This window comes from Xenopus laevis, chromosome 4L, assembly GCF_017654675.1.
Source record: "Xenopus laevis strain J_2021 chromosome 4L, Xenopus_laevis_v10.1, whole genome shotgun sequence".
NCBI lineage: Eukaryota > Metazoa > Chordata > Amphibia > Anura > Pipidae > Xenopus > Xenopus laevis.
In genome coordinates this window covers 70,429,734-70,449,884 of record NC_054377.1, presented here as the reverse complement: position 1 = coordinate 70,449,884, position 20,151 = coordinate 70,429,734, and the positions used below count along the sequence as shown (strand labels likewise).

General features: G+C 39.5%; 1 protein-coding gene across 7 annotated transcripts in view; it reads right to left on the bottom strand.

Moving 5' to 3' along the window:
* Positions 1-4,415: 4,415 nt before the first annotated feature.
* The window catches only part of kifc3.L (kinesin family member C3 L homeolog), a 37,590-nt gene continuing 21,854 nt past the window's right edge, over positions 4,416-20,151 (bottom strand). For 6 of the 7 annotated variants that reach the window (XM_041590266.1, XM_018258095.2, XM_018258096.2 and 3 more), the window contains 17 exons: positions 17,289-17,842; positions 17,165-17,209; positions 15,775-15,882; positions 15,058-15,279; positions 13,724-13,897; positions 12,952-13,099; positions 12,633-12,763; positions 12,107-12,218; positions 11,112-11,293; positions 10,128-10,232; positions 9,269-9,399; positions 8,700-8,823; positions 8,448-8,577; positions 6,614-6,843; positions 6,158-6,289; positions 5,391-5,454; positions 4,416-4,934 (listed from right to left, as the gene is read on the bottom strand). In XM_041590266.1, coding sequence (XP_041446200.1) covers positions 4,912-4,934; positions 5,391-5,454; positions 6,158-6,289; positions 6,614-6,843; positions 8,448-8,577; positions 8,700-8,823; positions 9,269-9,399; positions 10,128-10,232; positions 11,112-11,293; positions 12,107-12,218; positions 12,633-12,763; positions 12,952-13,099; positions 13,724-13,897; positions 15,058-15,279; positions 15,775-15,882; positions 17,165-17,209; positions 17,289-17,842 — 2,615 coding nt within the window. In that variant the 3' untranslated portion in view covers positions 4,416-4,911. The remainder of the gene's footprint in view (positions 4,935-5,390; positions 5,455-6,157; positions 6,290-6,613; positions 6,844-8,447; positions 8,578-8,699; positions 8,824-9,268; positions 9,400-10,127; positions 10,233-11,111; positions 11,294-12,106; positions 12,219-12,632; positions 12,764-12,951; positions 13,100-13,723; positions 13,898-15,057; positions 15,280-15,774; positions 15,883-17,164; positions 17,210-17,288; positions 17,843-20,151) is intronic. The other variant, XM_041590267.1, reaches the window with a different exon arrangement.

The window sequence follows — 20,151 nt, the reverse complement described above, 5'->3', positions numbered from 1 at the left end:
GGTTGCTATAACTCAAAATAAGTTACTGCAGATAGTTATCTACTTGTGTTTTTAAGTTTACAGAACAAATTCACTTGTGCCCAAGCCTTTCAGGGAATAAAGTGATTTTCTTACTGGTAAATCCTTTTCTCCCGTCAGTGCAGACGTCTGGGGTTAATGCTGGTCACCTCTGGAGGCAGGACAAAATAATAAAATCTGTAGCTCCTCCTTCCCCTAATATCCGTGGGGCTCTTTCCTCCCATCCTCAGTTTTTCGTTGCATAGCCAGGAGTAGAGAGACAGAGGAGTAGAGACAGGTAGTAAGAAATTTATCATAAACAACAGTGAACTGCAGAACATAACTGGTAAAACATTAACAGTACCGGTAAGTGGGCAGAAAGGACCCTTGGCAATCGGCAACACCTCCATAAGAAAAAAAAGGGAGGGACTTATTACAGTACGGGCCGGTAAGAAAATCCCTTTTTCCCAGGGCAGCTCTCCCTGTCAGTGCAGACGTCTGGGGACGTTCAAAAGCAATTTTCGCCCAGACAGGGAGGGTAGCATCTTAAGCAGTAACCACTGCCTGAAGCACTTTTCTCCCAAAAGTCGCCTCAGAAGAAGCAAAAGTGTTTAGTTTATAGAACTAGGTATGGATTAAAGACCAAGTTGCTGTTTTGCAAATCTGCTCTAGTGAAGCCAGATTCTGTAGTGCCAATGAAGTGCTTACTGCTCTGGTGGAGTGCCCCCTTACTTGTAAAGGTATTGGTTTTTGTGTTTGCTTGTATGCGTGTAAGATATGGTATCCACCAACCATCTTGAGATTGTTCGCTTCAAGGCTCAGAGACCCTTTTTGAAGGGACTGTATGTGAATAGTAGAGTATCTGTTTGCCTGAAGGAAGACCTTTTGGTGTATACCTTTAGCGCCCTCACAACCTCGAGGCAGTGGAGTTGACGTTCTGCATCGTTTTCTGGTTCCAGGAAGAGAGGCGGGACCACAATCTCCTGATTGATGTGGAATGCAACACCACCTTCTGTAGGAATGCCCTTGGCGTTCTGAATACTGCTTTGTCCTCATGGAATATCAGCCATGGTTCCTTGATTGACAAGGTTTGGATCTCTGAGACTCTTCTTGCCAAGCAAATTGCCAGAAGAAATGTTACTTTCCAGGTGAAAAACTTCGTCGCAGGACCGGATAGGCTCAAAGGGCTCCCACTGCAGAGCCCTGAGGACTAAATTAAAAGTCCCAGGGTGGTGTGGGATCCTTAAAAGGTGGCTTTATGTGCTGGACCGCTTAGAAGAATTGTTTGACCATCCGGGAATAGAGCCGACTGGAACTGAAACAGGATGGACAGTGCCAATGTTTACGTCTTCAAAGCAGCCAAACCTAGGCCTTTATCTAGCCCCCTCTGTAGTAAGCTGAGAAACCGAGGCATATAGCATTGTTGCCACTGCAGGCTTTTGAGCTTGAACCATGTTTGAACCATGTTTGGAAAACTCTCCAAATTCTCTGGTAGGCTTTTCAAGTTGTTTGCTTTCTTGCCTTGAGTAATGTACTAATTACTCTTTCCGGGAACCCCTATCTTTCCACAGTTGGGCTTCAAGTTCAACTCCGAAAGCTTCAAAAAAAGCCCCTGCGACTAATCTCCCCGAATCTGACCATGTGTCTCTGCCCTAAGAAAATCTGGGGACTGTTGATCCCTTAGGGGTAATTTCTCTGTGGACAGGTCAGAATCTGATGTGGATGGTGACCGTGCTCTCCTCCTAGGGTTTGACTGATGATCCATGGAATGAACTGTTGTTTTGAATCAATTAATTAAATGAGATAATTGGTTTTGTTGCACATTGGGTGCTGTGCCAGGGCAGGTTGGTCCTGTGAAGGATCAGGAGTTGATTTTGTATTCTGGGCTTGCAGCTGTAATGTAGTGCCATGGTCTGCCATGTGTGTAGAAATTAAGGCATCAGGGTTTAGGGTAGGGGGAGAACTCTCCTGCTCTGCTCTTCTAGGACTTTTTGATTTAGCCCTTGTTTTCTTGGGCTTTTCCTCAATACTTGGCATGTCTTTAATAAATCAAGAAGAGCCTGTGGCACTGACAATAACGCCTCTGAATTAGCGTAAGAATTCCTCCCGTTAACAAGATACGTGCCTACCTTGTGCTTGTGTTCCCCTGTGTAATATAGCCCTCCTGTGGGCCCGCTGGAGCATGTTGTGCCCTTGAACCTGGTCCGTGGTGTGCGCTGATATGAGAGGGAACCCTTTCGGATGTAATGTAGCCTGCTCCCTGCTTAAATTTGACTCTGGACTTGCTTTATTGCTGTGTGAGAAGCTGGACGAATAATGCGCTCCTTCCAGTGTCTGCCTGGGTTGAGATTAGAAGAAGGCAGGAAGTATTCCTCTGCCATCCACAGAAGGCGGTTTCTGCAGTCAGGCAAGGTAGCCTCTGTTGTAACAGGGAGAGCTTGCCATAATCCACTTTGTGCCTGTCAGGCCTAGCTGCCTGGGCACCTCTGCAACGGTAACTGCCTGTTTCTTTGCAGTAAGGGTAATCCCCTTTTGGCAGTTCCCTGGCAAGGAGAGGGAGCCCAGGTCCCTGGGAAACGGTAGCCATGCGCTTCCCCTAACTAAGGTAATCTAACCAAACTATTAAACTAACCATAGGGAGTAAGTTTGCCACCTTTTCTGGAAAAAAAAATACCGGCCTTCCTATATATTTATCTTTTTTCCCTATTAATAACATTGGGATCAACCAGCATTTTTACCGGCCAGCCCAGTAAAATACCGGCCAGATGGCAACCCTACTGGGGAGTAACCCCATAGTTCTACCTCCTGTAGCAGGACAAAAGAAAAACTGAGAACTTCTGCACAGGACTGGCCACCCTGGGAAACACAGTAATAACCCAGATTTGAGTCACATGTAAATAGGTATAAATATGTAAACAATTATCAGTCATTTGTGTTCCATCACATTTGAGATTTTGAATTGATTTGCACCTGATTTTTACATAGATTTTTCTAAAGTTGTGATTATCAGAGAATGATGATGTTTAAAATAGTGGTTTAATACTGAATTAATTTATAGTTATTTGTGTCTGTACAAGTTGCAACGTCCAGGGTCCATACCTTTGAATGAACTTTTAGCATGATGTAGAGGGTGATATTCTGAGACCGTTTGCAATTAGTATTTTTATAATTATTTACGGTTTTTGTATTTGGCTTTTTGTGCAATAGCTCTCCAGTTGGGGATTTCAGCAGCTCCCTGGCGAGGGACTGAATAGAAAGAAAGTAAAATGGCAATAATAACATTGTAATAGAGCAATAGTCAGAAGGCAAATAATTCTATAACTGCAAAAAATTAAGACCAATTGAAAAGTTAAAGAATTTGACATTCTATAACATTAAAAGTTAACTTGAAGGTGGACCACTCCTTTCATTCCATGGCTCCCGCTGCGTGTTGTGCCTGTACACCTTATAAACTGCACATTAATAAAACATCTCTGGCACTACGAACATTGCTGCAACCGAAAAGACCCACAACTCCCTCTCTTGTTTTCCTGAATAACAGGATCCAGCACTGAAACTTTCCTTGTGATCCTTTTATTTGTGGGCACTGGCACTTCTAATGTTACATGGATTTGTTGGAAGTGAAACTTGCTGTTTTCACAAGCATCTGTTCTCTACTTTTCAATCTATATGTGAGCCTTTTTCATGCAGCAATAATAGCTTAAATTATTACCACTTTTGCCCACTGTTTAGGAATGATCCATTATTTTTAGGTAGTGCCACGGATTCTGACCTGACATCAGGGCTTTGACTGCACTCTTGTAGGAGATTCACCTTTTTGCTCTTTCACCAGTCCGTTACAAACCTTGTTTGAGGTCATTGTCCTGCTGAGGGATGAACTTTCCCCCAAACTTCAGGTTTGTTTTTTTAGAAACATGGAACATTTTCCTGGGGCATTCTAAGTAACCAATCATTGTTTGCAGGTTATGAAACCACGTAGCTCAATTAATTCCACCCTGGATGTGACATCCTTGCAGGGAGATGGAGAAACTGGCAATCTGGGCAGCTAAGTGGCAGATGAGATTCAGTGTTTATAAATTTAAAGTCATGCACCTGGGATGTAAAAGTATGGAAGCTAGTTATACCCTAAATAGGGAATGCGCTAGGTAAATCCTTGAAAGTGGATGATATTGGGGTACTCATGAGTAATAAGCTTTGTCTATAGCAAGTAATGCCAGTCAGCGGCTGCAAAGGCAAACAAGGTTTTCACTTTCATTAAAAGGGGCATAGATTCACTGGAGGAGAGGTTCTTATTCCCCTTTACAAAGCACTGGCAGGGCCTCGTCTGGAATATGCCATGCAGTTTGTCTCCAGCAACATGGTATTGTCTAGCATTCACCCTGACACACAATTCATTTTAGAGAAAAGAAAACCCAGTCTTGCAGTATAAGACACATTTTAGTTCCATCTAAGCTTTTATGTATATACAATACAGTCAGCTTTGTAACCTGCCCTTTCATGTAACAGCCATGTACAGTGATATATTTTACCATTTCTTAGTCTGAAACAGGAATATTTATAGACAATAGAAAACATTTTGTAATAAATGGTGCATACAAATGTACAAATATATAAGAATATATATATATATATATATATACAGGCAGCAGTTAAGTATTTGTGCATTAGAAATTCAATGTGATGCCATCTGTGTGGAAGTGGTGAGTAAAGTGCAGTTTGTGATCCTGTCTATGGGCTCCATTTAGCTGCAGCATTTTGTTCAAGTGATTTCCCATAATCCTGTGCAGAGTGTAAAGGCAGGAATCCCAGTCAATGATAATCCCACTGCTTCTCATGCATGGAAACTTTTGTAAACGTTGAGAAAGCATCTTATGGTGCCAAAACACTAACATGGCAGTGCAGACATGAATTTGGTTATTGGGGGGTTGTCCTCCGAACTAGAGAGAAAGAGAAAATAAAAATTTGTAAAATGTGAAAATCTTCAACCAAACATAGGGTGACAACACAGCTCAGGATTTCACACCAACAATCTATCCAAGGAAAATAAAGGAACAGATAGGGCAGTCCCCTATCCTTCTCTACAAAAACTTTATTAAGAAGCATCTTTTGGTGGCACAAAGTACAACAAGCCACCTGCATAAAAATTAGTTGAACTATACAAAATACCTGCACAATGTTTTAATTTCTTTATCCAGTGTGTCATACCGGATGTGGGTGCCCAGAACTTAATTCTCCAGTGGCTGTACATGCAATCCTTATACCCCCAGGTACTACGTAGGAACTATACTCATGGAGCTGCAGAAAGTCACCACTATCCACATACGCTTTAAGCCCAGCCACCACTATGCACTAAATTTTGAGTCAACAAAAATGACAGCAGAAAGAGTATCTACCTGAGCCCTGGGGTTTCTTCCTTATAGAGGCACCTTTAGTGCTGCGTAATACTGGGCTTTCATTCTGCAAAGAAATAAAAACTCTTTAAGAAAGGTCAGGCATACAATGTTACCCAAGGGCTATCCTCTAAGAAGCTATAGGGTTGGAAGTTTTAGGCAGGAGGTTAGGGCTGACAACATAATAAAATATGTAGCAAAAGAGCTGTAAGCACTTGTACTATTTGATTTAAAGGAGCCATTATTGAGACAGTCTGTTTTTTAAAAATAGGCCATTTAAAGTGGTTGGTCACCTTTAAATTAACTTTTAGTATGTTGTACAAGGTGATTGAGACAATTTGCAATTGTTTTTCATTTTTTATGGTTTGAGTTATTTTTAGCTTTTTATTCCACAACTTGCTAGGATCCAAAATACCCTAGCAACCATGCATTGATATGAATAAGAGATTGGAATATGAATAGGAGAGGCCTGAATAGAAAGAGAAGCATTTGTTTTTACATGGTGTCAGTGGCCTTGTTTAAAAGCTGGAAAGAATCAAATAATTAAGAAACTATATAATGAAGACCAAATGTAAAGTTGCCTAGAATCGGCAATTCTAAAACATCATAAAAGTTAAAGGAAGGTGACCAACCCCTTTAAGAAAAATAAGTGTGAAGGGTAAAAAGTGTCCAGCCATTACTTCCCGTTGATGAGACTATGTGCTATAAGCTCCTGTGTAGACTATGTGCTATAAGCTCCTGTGTCACATAGATGACTGACTAATTCATACCTCTGCCACTTCAGCATTTGGCGGTGGCTGCTCAATTTTTCTTGTAGGTGCTCCCAATTCAACTGCCCGCACTCTGTCCCCAAATCTTAAGGAACAAAGGGACTCGCTTACATTCTTCTCTGCAGGGGAGACCTAAAGCGCAAACAAGCAATGAATAAAGCCCACATTAGTACGAATTGATGAATTTTTTCATCTTATAACCCCCACAAGTTATTTTATCACATTATTATTGTTACACCAGATTCCATATATTTGTTTAACTTTGGATTCTTCGGTTTACTCTGCTTTAGGTAAGCTTTACCTCTTTAAGACGAATTCTGAAATCTCCTACAGGCATTTCAATCAAGAATTTTTCAGTGAGCCTTTCAGATATACAGTTCTCAATAGGGAACTTTATCTACATTTGTGCAATAAAAACTATTCCAGCATTTGCTTTTTGAGCGATTCCTGGTGTACCTGAAGGAGAAGCAATGCCTTTCCATCCCGGCTAAGCGGTTCTTGTAGAAGATAGGTAAGCTTAGAGTTGCGATAGGGAATATGGCCCTGCTGTGAGCGTAGAGCTGAGAACACATCTCCCAAGGCAGACAGTGAGCGGTTAATGCACTGAGCTTCCCTCAGACGTTCTCCAGCTGCACCTGATCGAGACACCCGCTCGGAACCTGCTAGGTCTACTAGGTAAAGTTTTCCTAAGGGAGCAAGTAGGAAATAACATCTTTATCACAAACTGGAATCAAAATTCTTTTTTAGTAGTATGTGTCATTGGGTAATCATATAAGGGCCGCCCCTTGGGATCGTAGGATTCACAGTGCACACAAACAAACTATACTTGTTACGTCACATGAGCCATTTAACAGACATAGTTGTATCTGTTGCTTCCACACTTCTTCCTGTTACAGTTAGAGCTGCAGTATTTCTGGTCAGGTGATCTCTGAGGCAGCACACAGACCATCACGAAATGGGGGTTCAAGGCAAGAGATGTAAAAGGGCAATATTTACTTAAATATATATTCCAGTTTGATAAGATTCTTTAATATGTCACTTAATTTGATATAAACTGTTGCTTAAGTATTCATTTTGGGGGTACAGTTTTCCTTTAAGAGAGCTCCATCACCTGTTGTATTTCCTGCCCATACCTTGTCTATTGCTTCACCCATAGAGCCCAGAATTGGCATTAGAACAAAGGGGTACAATAGTATGCTATTTCAGAGGGAATGGGTCTGGATTGACAGTGGATAAATTAGGGAGTATATTCCTAATAGAAAGGAACCATATTCCACACTACTGAAGACAAGACAATGTAGATCAGGGATTCCCAACCTTTTTTACACGTGAGCCACATTTAAATATAAAAAAGTTGGGGAGCAACACAAGCATGAAAAAAGTTCCTAGGGACTGCCCAATAAGGGCTGTAATTGGTTATTTGTTAGTCCCTTTGTGGACTGGCAGACTACAGGTGGGTCTGTTTGGCAGTACACATGGTCTTTATGCCTCCAAAACTTGCCTCCAAGTCAGAAATCCAAAAATGAGCACTTGCATTGAGGCCACTGGGAGCAACATCCCAGGTGTTGTTGAACAACATGTTGCTTGTGAGCCAATGGTTGAGAATCACTGCTCTATATATCCTGCCAGTTGGTGGCGCTAACTGTTTTAAACTTATTTCATAAAATGGCACCAGCATTTGCTGATAAAATTACTAAAAAAATCAGATGCCTGCCGATATTGCTTGATAAAAATGCTGCGGTATAGTTTATAGGCCGAGAAGGTCCATTTCAATTATCCAACCTGTGAACTGTACTTAGTTTTATATACACATGCCTTTAACATATTTATTGTTTTTTTCTTTTTGAAACGTGCTTGTTAATGTTTGTGTTGCAAACATTCAGATTCTGACTGGGACAAATCCTAGCTGCAAAAGAATGGATGACTTGCAAATGAGCAGCAGGGGGGAAGATAAGAACCTATATATATTGGTGTATTTGAGTGTGTGCACTAGTGGCATACAGGGCTTTGCATTTTTTTTCAGGCGGATCTGATGTGCTTCCACCCTTTCCTTCTTTCAAGTGCACTGACAGGCATCACATCATTCTGTGATCGCAGATGCAAACAGGATTTTGGTGCAAAAATGTAAAAGCATGCATTTACAAATCTGTTGTTTGTGCTCGCAGACAGACTTCATGAATTTGAACGGATAGGAGTGCATTGGTGGCCCTATGCTGCACTAGCCTTATACTTGAAAGAGATTATCCTCAGACACATTCATTTCCTCTGTGGGCGCCTGCTTTGTACACACCTGTTGAACAGATTCCAGTGCTTGTCTCTCTCCCCTTAGCAGTCAGGATGAGCAGAGCATGGGAGCGGGAGCTGTGGGTATTAAGATAGGTGTGTTCTGTGGCTCGCTGTTTGTGTCCCAACTCCAGAATCTATTGCCAAAAATGAAAAGAGAATGTGAGCCACACACACACAAACCTGCCCTTATCCTACATCTACCTCCAGTTTAAAATCCCCATGAACTACAGAGCTATAAAATGAGTTGGATGTTTACCTTATTGATATCTTCCATGCTCTGCACTTGCCTCTGTGTCAGGTTAGGAACATAAAGCTCTCCCACACTGCCTGGTAAGATCTTTATCTCAAGGGAGTTTGAAGGATCCGACCCCAGCAAGTCTCTAATGATACAATACACAGTACGATTAAACAGCAGGAAAGTAATTTAAAATACTGTTTATTACATGATTACTGTTTTTATGTTGACAGAGAAAAGGCTTAGTTGGATGCGTCTGTTGGCACGCAGGGCGGATTGCAGTCAGAAAATAGTCAGGTGAATCTCATTCATTACAGTCACTGCAAATATGGGTAGGATTGTTGGACAGTCTTATGAAAACATTTTGCCAACTACTGATCCGAATACAAGACAATTTGAGCAAAATCTTAAAAAAGTTGCTCTGCCGGAATTTACAATGTTCCAGTGCTTTACACTTGTGTTAAACATTGGAAATACTATATAAATGTCAACAACAGTGACTTGGTAAATATCTGTTGTGTGCAGTAGTACCAGTAACTAAATCATAGTCATACACATGTTTAGCCACTGAACCAACCAGTTCTTCTTACCGCAGAGTCTCATTGTATATTTCAACCATGCTGACACTTAGTTCATGCTCCCAGGAGTTTGATCTTTCCTTCACCTCAGACAGAAGCAGGCGTAGCGCTCGCTGATTTATACCAGGATCAGAGGGAATCCCCTTGAGAAGAAAGCATATGTCAAAAACTTTCTTTCATTTTTGTTTTGTAGGCCTTGTGGTTGATCCTGTACATGCACAGGAAAGTAATAAATATATATATATATATATATGCGCCTTGGTACTAGGCATCTAGTAACATGCCTTTTCACTTAAGCTAAGTTGCAAAAACTATGAATTTTAGACATTAAAGTAGGTCAACCCTCTGCAAAGCCATTTTCTCAGTAAGGTAGAACTACACAAAGCTTCAGTCAGACAGACCACAGCAGTCCTCAACATTTTCATGGGCAAATACAATTTATTTTAAGGTTTTCGGTTTAAGAGGCCCTTTGGAGCCTGAAATATGTTTTGCATGGAATAAACTGCACTAAAAGAAGACCTCTTCCTTGTCTGATCTCCCTCATTTTAACTTGCTGAATATATGACAGTACTGTAAGGCCAAACATTTGTGCATATACTAACTGCTTCTACAAAGTTGCTAGCCGTGACTGCATAACTTCTTCAAAGTCATATCTGCTTTATTATGTACTTGTTAGGAGTTGGACAAAATCCACATACAGTATTTCAGAGCATTTAGGTCTACCATAGTCTGCAGTCAGAATACTGTAATAGCAGCCGCTTTTACGATTCTACTGCCTATGCAATTAAAGACATTAAATAGTACAACACCAGACAAAAGGAATCAGTTTGTAGAAAACCAGAAACCACTTAAATAAGGTACATAATCTTACCTCCATGCTGTAGGTTTTCCCTGATCCTGTCTGTCCATATGCCAGAATACAAACACTGTAACCATCCAGACAGGAAGTAATGAGAGGAGAAACTTCTCTGAATACCTAGAAAAAAAAAAAAACACAATGTAATGTCTGGACACCTAGTTTCCATTGGTACAGCACTCCCACTGCTACCACGTTCATCTACAATGGATACCTACAATTCTTTCCAAATGCCCTTGGTGCATAGTAATATTTTTAAAATATTCCTTACATATTCCAAAAAATGTAATTTGTAAAAAATGCACGTTCCATGACCAAAGGCCAAGTGCTTTTATACAAGTCATCGAACTCCTTGGTGACTTTTAACATCCTCATATTTTACAAAACGGAATACATTACTTATTATAATAGGCAAGTTTCAGCAAGTCATGTGACAGAAATTACATCACTGAGCACCAATTAATGCTGATGACATCATTACAGGATATTCACGGCTCTTGTCTATTATATAGTAAACAATGTACCCCCTATTGTAAAATTTAAGGACATTATAATTCACCGAGAAGTGAGCCTGTGAAATTACATCACTAAGCACCGATTATAACTGATAGCATCACCAAACACGGTTTAGAAGGGTACAGTTTACAGCATATTCATGGCTTGTGTGTAGAAATACTGTATACAAAGCATTGTACTGTATTTAAATTTCCTTTTACTTTATTTTTCAAGCAAAGCTGCATTTGGTTATGTTATATATAGGTTTGTGCACCAGGGTTAATAGAATAATCTTCCATAGACTCTAGGGAAACAGCCCCCACCACATGCAAAACTATTATTAAAATGAAGGAATGTTTGTTTAGTTTACCTAACAATATTCCTCAAAACATCTGGGAGGCCCATGAAACCATTATTTCACTAAAACTAAATTCAAAAAATGCATGCATTGTCTTTCATTCATACCTGAAGTCTCACAATCATAATTCAATTGTTCTCCCTTACCTCTTCCTGAGTTGCAGCTGGTGTGAAAACTTTGTCAAGTTCAAAGTTCATCTCCTTTCCCTTTTGAGCTACAAATAAAACACCATCGTCATCTGGGTCAAAAGTTACAATGTTCTCAGCCCCGGGGCCAACTCCGTCCTCGGTGGTTACTGGTCGCACACGTGCAAGTACACGGATATTGCCTACATTAAAGATTTCAGGAGATTCTGTTACATTTACAAGTCATTTTACCTACACACATACTTTAATTGTATGTACCGTAATGCAGCACAAGATGGAGAGTTGAAAAGGAGAGGTGAGGGAAATATTTTTATATATCCGAGAAGCAAATGCTGTATGTAGTACAGGCGCAGGATCCTTTTTCCAGAAACCCATTATCCAGAAAGCTCCAAATTACGGAAAGGTCGTCTCCCATAGACTCCATTATAATCCAATAATCCAATTTTTTAAAAATTATTTTCTCTGTAATAATAAAACAATACCTTGTATTTGACCCCAACTAAGATTTAACTAATCCTTATTGGAAGCAAAACCAGGTTAATGGGTTTATTTAATGTTTACATGATTTTCCAGTAGACTTAATATATGACAATCTGTTATCCAGAAAACCCCAGGTCCTGAGCATTCTGGATAACCGGTCCCACACCTGTAATACGATTATAGGAATAATAGAAATATGGGGCTATTCTCCTTTCTGACAAGGTAAGAAACAAATATCCTCTGTAGCCATTGTATACAAATGCAGGATGTAAAGTGATAATATCCTAATTATATATATATATATATATATATATATCTCAAGCACTTGAGGGTTAAAGTGGCTCTTACCTTACCCTCAGTCAACATTTAACTACAATGTACACTCTGAAGAAGAGTAAGATATATGATGTTAAAAGCTATTTCATACGTACAGTCAATGTATGCTAAAATATTTGTGTATGTCAAAAGAAAAAAGATGGAGGACAGAAATCAAATTAATAATCCCAGAGACTCACCTCGGAGTCGCACCAGCTGGTTGTGGCACTCTTTACGCAGATGCAGTTCTTTCCTGTATTTGTGTAGAAGTTCAGTATTTGTATCACTGACATGCTTAACAGCCTGTGAGAACTAAGAAAGACAGATACATTATGTCAGAGATGAGCAATGGAAGATGCCAGGCAGGGTTCTCAGCTTCACTTCTAGCTTGGTTTTCAGTTACTACACTACCTTGTATGTAAAATATCCATTGCTTGTAGTGGAAAAAAAAAAGTTTAAACAGCATATTCTTTCTTCTCTATATTTTATATTAGTTGTGTTCTCTGTGAAACATAAAACGTGAATATGGGAATGTCCTCACATATGTAGTCTGCCGAGTATTGTCTGCTGGATCACTGAATGTATATTATTTAACTTTATTATTAACCCATCACAATGCTTTTGTATTTTATTAAACCAGTGTCAGCAGCCAAAAACCCTCTGTTTTAGTAAGCACCCTCACCCAATCACCCTCCTTTTCACTAGTACTGTAATTAGACCACATACCTCTATCCGGGCCTCTCCCATTGCCTCATTTAGTAGAGCAGGGAAATCCCGCACCTGTCGCTTTAATGCATTGTAGTCGTGGGTCAGAGTTCGAAGTGCCGGCTGCAAGGTAAGAAGATTTTTCCGCACACCTGAAACACAAGTATAAACTTAGAAAGCAAAAAAAAAAAAAAAGTCACTGGTAAATGCTTATCAGACTAAAGAATCTAGTGTGGAACCCAAGACAATAACCTTTTGTCTATATAGTGAGAATAAGCAGTGGGCACAAGTCTCTTGTATAAAAAGTGCATTTTACAGAATTTTAGACACAAATGCTTACCATCCAGACTTTGGTGAACTGCCCTCATTTCTTCCTGGGCTCTTTCAAAAGCCTCAGCCACCGCTTGTTCCTTCTCCACCTGCAGAGACTGATACTCCTGAACCATCTGTGCTTGTGCCTTATCCAACTCCACGTCATACAGTTTCACCTAAACAAGTATAAATATATTGAAAGTAACTGCTCTCTATCCCAAATTTGCTGTTAACAGCTGATTGATGAAGTAATTTCAGGTATTGCAGACACATCTGGAAACATTTTGCATTAGGCTAAAAACGGTAATTTGTGCCCTCTCTCTCTGCCCTTAAGCAATAACTGTTTTCTACAGAAGAGATGAGCATTGGCGTGTCTCTACAGAATGGTATAAAGCACCTCACAATTTGGTCCTGCCCACTTGTGTCTCTTGCTCCCCATTGCACAGTCGGGAGAAGGGTTTGCCTACACAGCTACAGAGGAAGCAGACCTTGCAGTCTGGCCCTCCTATAACTGTGAGGTCTGCTTCCTCTATAGTTCCACCACTGAATACACTTATACATTTATTTCCATGTATAATCTCCAACCAACCCTATGGTTAGGGTCTAAAGGACACTATTTAATTACAGTGTAATTTACAGTGTAAAAATATCAGTTCCCAATTTTGCTAACCACTGTATTAAGCGTTTGATCTTAAAATCTAACCCAACTAAAAAAAATGTTAAACATTACTGCACAGTAAGTATCCCCTTAATGTAAGACCTCAAATTTACATTAGACCTACTCCATCATTTGCACTGACCTGTGCTCGAAGCTTTGCTACTTCCTGCTGGTCCAACTGCACTTGTTGCTGCATCTTTTGCAAAGCTTCACGTTGCATGTCAACTTGTTCCTCCAGGTACACATTGCGGCTCTGTAACTGACTGAGAGCTACCTTTGTCTTTGCAGAATCCACTTCCACAGTTTTCACCATGTACTGCAAACAGGAAATGTTATTACCCATCCAGTATTAATGACCATGCTACAATGTCAACAACTATGGCTAATTAATCTTATTACTGCAGCACATCAGATCTTTACATTATTGTAAATTGTAGCTTGAAAGCATCACTGCCAATACAGAGCATGCTACACAAATGCAGGGATATAATGGCCAAAGTCCCCTTTCAGTATTATACAAAATAGAGAAGCATGTCATTAAAGGAACAGTTCAGTGTAAAAATAAAAACTGGGTAAATAAATAGGCTGTGCAAAATAAAAAATGTATATATTATAGTTAGTTATCCAAAAATGTAATATATAAAGGCTGGAGTGACTGGATGTAACATAATAGCCAGAACACTACTTCCTGCTTTTCAGCTCTCTAACTCTGAGTTAGTCAGCGACTTGAAGGGGGGCCACATGGTACATTTCTGTTCAGTGAGTTTGCAATTGATCCTCAGCATTCAGCTCAGATTCAAAAGCAACAGATATGACCCATGTGGCCCCCCCTCAAGTCTCTCATTGGTTACTGCCTGGTAACCAGGGTAACCAGTCAGTGTAAACCAAGACAGCTGAAAAGCAGGAAGTAGTGTTCTGGCTATTATGTTAGACATCCAGTCACTCCATATTAGAAACATTTTTTCTTTTGCACAGCCTATCCATTTGCCCAGTTTTTATTTTTACACTGAACAATTCCTTTAAGCTATTACCAAAAAGGTTAAGTTGAACTATAGCTCACCAATTAGTGTTTCAGCTCATCCCACTGGATATCCTGATATAAATTTCATAATCGTTTCATAGCCATGAAGTTGTTGCAACATAAACAACATCTCAAGAGATCACACAATTTACAAGTCTATTACATTCCTATTGTAATATATTTAGAAAATGTCAGTGTCAGAAATGCGTAATATTCCAACAATATTACCATCCCTTCACCCTACTATGTCTCATGAAAATGTGACTCTGAATCACATTATCATCTGGCCACAGAGCTCAAGATTTTGTAGTTTTCTACATCCACTGGTTTTGCAAACATATCCACATATAGTGGAATATTCCGTCAGGATGTGAAGCTGTAAGGCTCATAACTTTGAGCTGCAGGGTATGAAAAAAAAAGAATTGTGGATTCTCTGTTGAAAAGGCAACTCTTACTTTAATCTGGGGTTGGTTGCTGAGTTGGTACTCCCTTAACATGCGGTTAAGCCTCTCTTCTTCCTCCACCCTCTCACGTGCAGAATCCCTAAGTCGCAGCTCTGCCTCTGACAAACGCTCTGCCTTCTGCTGGACCTCTCTCTGCAGAGCTGATATTAATAGCTTGTGCTCAGTTTCCTGCTGCTCCATGCAAGCCAGACGCTCTTTCATAGCTTCAACTTCCTGTAATAAAAAGTATTCTACTTGTCACAACTGGTCCAATCAGCACAGCCTTCTAATGCCCACAACATTCTGCAGCACATTTCAGTAGGAGGACTTTCATTACAGATTGCATGCAAAAACAGGGAAATGTATGGCTTTGTAAGTAAACAAACTTAATGTAGTACAGTTTGGTCACCCAAAATACTCTTCAAGTGTCTCTCATATTAATAAAGTAGTAGTAGTCTTTGTAGGACACTCTGCAGGACACCCATGGATATCTTACATGCCTCAGCTATAACAATCCTAAAGCAGCAAGTAGACCATAATAATAATGTTCTAGATTTCTTGGATTAGATGTAAGTGAAACAGATGTAGACATTTTTGCAGAGCTTAGCATAGCTAAAGCTCTTGGTGGGTAATGCTGAAAAGATTATTGGAGATTCACCTACTTTGCTGTTAGGGAAAGTCATGGTAATGAGAGTAGTCACACTGCTGAACCAGAGATTATATACATACTAGTTTTTTTTCACTTCCTAAGTGGCCATTCAAAAGCTGCAGCTCCTGTCTCAATCGTTCATTTTCAGACACCAAAAGGTCCCTGTGCTTCTCCAAATCAGTGCCACCCTAAGAGAACCATAAAGAGAATCCATAACTATCCAACTATGGTCATCACAAAACAATAATTCACACACTATAGACATTCTCTCATAAGTGAGAGGTAGATGTAAGCAACCTTTCTAATATGGTTTACATCAATCTGAAGGCCAACCCACACCTTGGGGACAATGAATGAGACTGAACTCGTGTCAAAAAGTATGACTAATGACATATTTCAATAAAGATTTTTCATATACAAAGTGGAAAAAAACTCTTGTAGGTGTATATTTTATCCTCAATATTTCTTTGCTAGAACCAAATGACACATTTTGAAAATACCCAATTTAAAGAAGGGGAGGTACTGCTTTTCTCTTTAGCAATAAACCCAATATATATGTCTTTTCTCAAACCAGCTTATCATGTACAAGGTAGTGTGCATGGTCCCAAATGTAACATCAAGTTTCAATAGAATTAAGTACCATGTTGGCAAAAGACAGAAATCACTAGTAATTAAGATGTTTCTTCTCAGATGTTGCTGGGTTCAGTTAGTTGTGGGTAATCTGTCTCTGAAAATGTCAGCTCACAAACATTTTAACCTTTTATTAACTGAAGACACAGTTTATAGCAGAGAGACAAAGCGAGCTATGGAAGAACTCAGAGGCAAAGTGTAATAGTATAACTGACCTGGCAAAATTTGCTTCAAACATACAAACAAAAGGGGATTGATCAAATGCAAATTCACAAGCCCCATGGTTTATTAGTAACTTATTTATCAACATGTAACCAGCAATTTATGTAGCTCTTTACTTCCCAGGGGTCTTGCGATAATTTAAGAAACATGGATTACAGAATAAAAAAAATTGGATCATTCTGTGCAAGCAGGCCCATACGGGCATTCTGGAAACTCTGACAAATGCCAGAGGAGCTGATATAAATTGCCATACACCAGTGCTTTATATTGGGCCTTTTGGGCACCTGTATACTTTAAATGCCAGCGCTTGTTTTGGATCGCAGTCCAGACATGTGCATACCTATTGTGTAGGAAGGAAGGCCAACTTTCCATGTGGTTGTGGCACCCCTACATGCATACCTTTAAAGAAATAGGTGTTGTCTGAGAGGTATTTCCCTTATAATAACCTACAGCAGATGAGGATTACACTTTTCCCAAGAAATACAGGGAATATATATTCATCAATCCCCTCTATTTTGCTGGAATTCATTTCTGCCACCAATACACAGTCCAGCTATTTGCTAAAACAATAACTATTGATCATTACAAGTGGATATGAAATTGTGTCTTGAGACTCACCACTTGTACCTGTAGACTGTTCATTTCTTTTACCTGGCGCTGAACCTAAAATGAATACAATCTTTTATTAGGTTAAATGTTTGAAACACATGGAACTCCCTCTTCTGGTTTCACTTCCACTCACCTCCAGTAGCTTCCTGCACACCTCTTCATGTTCCCTCTCCTTCTGCTCCAGCTTCCCTTGTAACTCCTTCAGCTTTATCTGAAGGCCACTCTGAACACCATTGTGGTCTTGGCAGTTTTCTTCTACCTGCCCTTTACCCTGTTTAGTTTGTTCATGCAAATCTTTGGTTTTCTGTAGATACATTAATCTTTTCTGCAGCTGCCTGTTTTCACTTATATCTCCATCTTGTTGTGGTCTGCTGTCTTTTAACTGCCGCAGCAAATGTAAATTTACAAAGCGATCTCTGAAACCATGTTGCTCTTGTTTAACTTGAGGCTGTTTCTTTTCTTGAAGATCCTTTGCCTCTCTTCTTGCTCGGAGGTCTTGAAGAGTTACCTTCATTGACCTCTGCAACGGTGTTGCTCTCATATCCTGCATTGTGGGCTTCTCGAAGGGGATCTCTTCTTGGAAGTCTTCTCTGTCTAAGACTTTATGTGTATCTTGTAGAAGCTGACTCAAAGTCCCCACCATGGTTTCAGTGGAACTGCAGATCTTCCCCACAGCAAGCCACCAACCTGATGAACAAGAAAGAACAAATAGTTACATAAATATTATTTAGCACGGGTAAAAAAATAAAATAAAAAGATCAGATACACTATCTTACCAACTCTGCTCAATTAATATATGCCACTCTGCTGCTTGCTATGCCTGTGGTTGATTTAACAGTGAGTGTAAACAGTAAGGTGGTTTAGCTGGCTATACTTCGACCAATAATATCTGCCAGCCTTGGCAGCTTATTGAATGAAACCCTCTACATGGCCCAACCAAAATGATATCAGGCTGAAAATTTCTCACATCTATCCGGCAGGTTCAGCGCCCCAGAAAATTGCTCACATCTATATTGCAGGTTCAGCACCCTAGGCCATGCGGTCCTAGAGCCCGTCCACACTACTTCATGCAGGCGCAAGAGCGCTGGCGTGCAAGCACCGGAGAACAGCGCGTCCCCAGTGCTCCCCATAGAGGGGCTGAGCAGCATGCCGCCACAAAAAATGTGCCACCCTAGGCCTGGGCCTATGTGGCCTCACCACAAATCCGGGCCTGGGCAGGTTTGAAAATCCAATCGTATAAGGGCCACATTGGTGTGTTAATCCAGTCCTCACCGACATATCTCTGTAGGCCTACCTTATGATCTGATCATTCGCTCCTGAGCCAATGAATGATCTCCCGATTGGGCAGAGAGTGTAATCTTAGAGCCTTGCCAAAATGAATACTTGAGAAACATATAGTTTATATCAAATTAAGTGGCATATTAAAGAATCTTATCTAACTATATATATAGTAAATATTGCCCTTTTACATCTCTTTCCTTGAACCACCATTTCATGATGGCCTTTGTGCTGTGAGAAGTGTTGAAGCAAAAGACAGAACTCGGTCTGTTAATTGGCTCATGTGACCTAACAAGTATAGTTTGTTTGGAATGTTTTTGTGCATTGTGAACCATACGATCCCAGGGGGCTGCCCTTATTTTTTAAAATGGCAGTTTTCTATTTATGATTACACAATGGCACGTACTACTAAAAAAGTATATTACGAAAAAAGTTAATTTACATGAAGCAGGGTTTTACATATGACCTGTTTTATGCAATATAATTTTAGAGACCTACATTGTTTAAGGGTATAGTCTTCCTTTAAGGTGTATGGTAAATTGACTTTATATATTATATAAATATATCAAGGTTGTTTAAAAGCAGAAACAGTATTATAATAAAAGTGGGTAACTATGGGCTGCCATTATTCCTTGTAAATACATCCTAGTATTAACATAATGCTTACAGGGATTTCCAAATAGTATCTATTCAGCTGTTACTGAAATACGTTGAAATAAATTGCACAAATCTCAACTTCCCCAACAGCAGGGAATGATGGAAATTGTACTTGTGTGGAAATCCCTAATTACGTAGGTGTTCTGCTACCTCAGTATGTCTTTTTCTGCTCTATACTATTAACAATGCAATTGTGTCTCATAATCAGTAGTAAATGTCCAGATGGAGTTAACAGTACACAATAGAGGAACTTCTCTAGGAAACTAAAATGGAGCAGCTTGTTTCCTCTGCCGACTGCGGTTTTATTAACCCTGTTGTTGCCATAACAACTCACATTCTGAACTTCATTATCAAGTACATAATCACTTTTAAAGGCAATATACATGCATATATATTTACTATTCTGACTATTCCTTTAAGATCAAGTACAACATAAAAAAGAAAGCATCAATGTACAGTGATATTAAAAACAATAAACTGACCTAGAGCATTATCTACAGATGATTTACTAATGATACTTTTAATGATTAAGGGGGTTTATTCATCAAAATCCGTTTTTTCTATCTTCGGGTTATCAAGTAAAAATAGTCTGACCAAACTAGAATCGACAATTTGACCTTATTTATCATTGAAAAAAATGAGATAAAATGAGATAAAATTGGTTCCCAGAAACACTCAAATTTTTCATGAAATTGATCGAAAACCCCTGATTTTTTTTGATTTTTGACCGAAACTCAACACAGACCAGGATATCTTCAAATTTGAAAAGGGACCTTTGCCATTGACTTTTACAGTACCCGACAGCTTGGAAATGGAGTATCTTCGGATTTGGACTTTTAGCAGCCTCGGGGTATAATAAGTCACGAAAAATTTGAGTTTTTTCTCTCTAAAAATTCATTCTTTCTAATGAAAAAAACAACAAATTTTTCGAGTTTTTTTCCATTCAGACTTTAATAAATAACCCCCTTAGAGTTTGCTTTTAGAATCTATTTTTTATAGAATACAAGCACACATTTATGATTTTTCTACAGTATGTTAATAAGCCTACATTTTGATACATT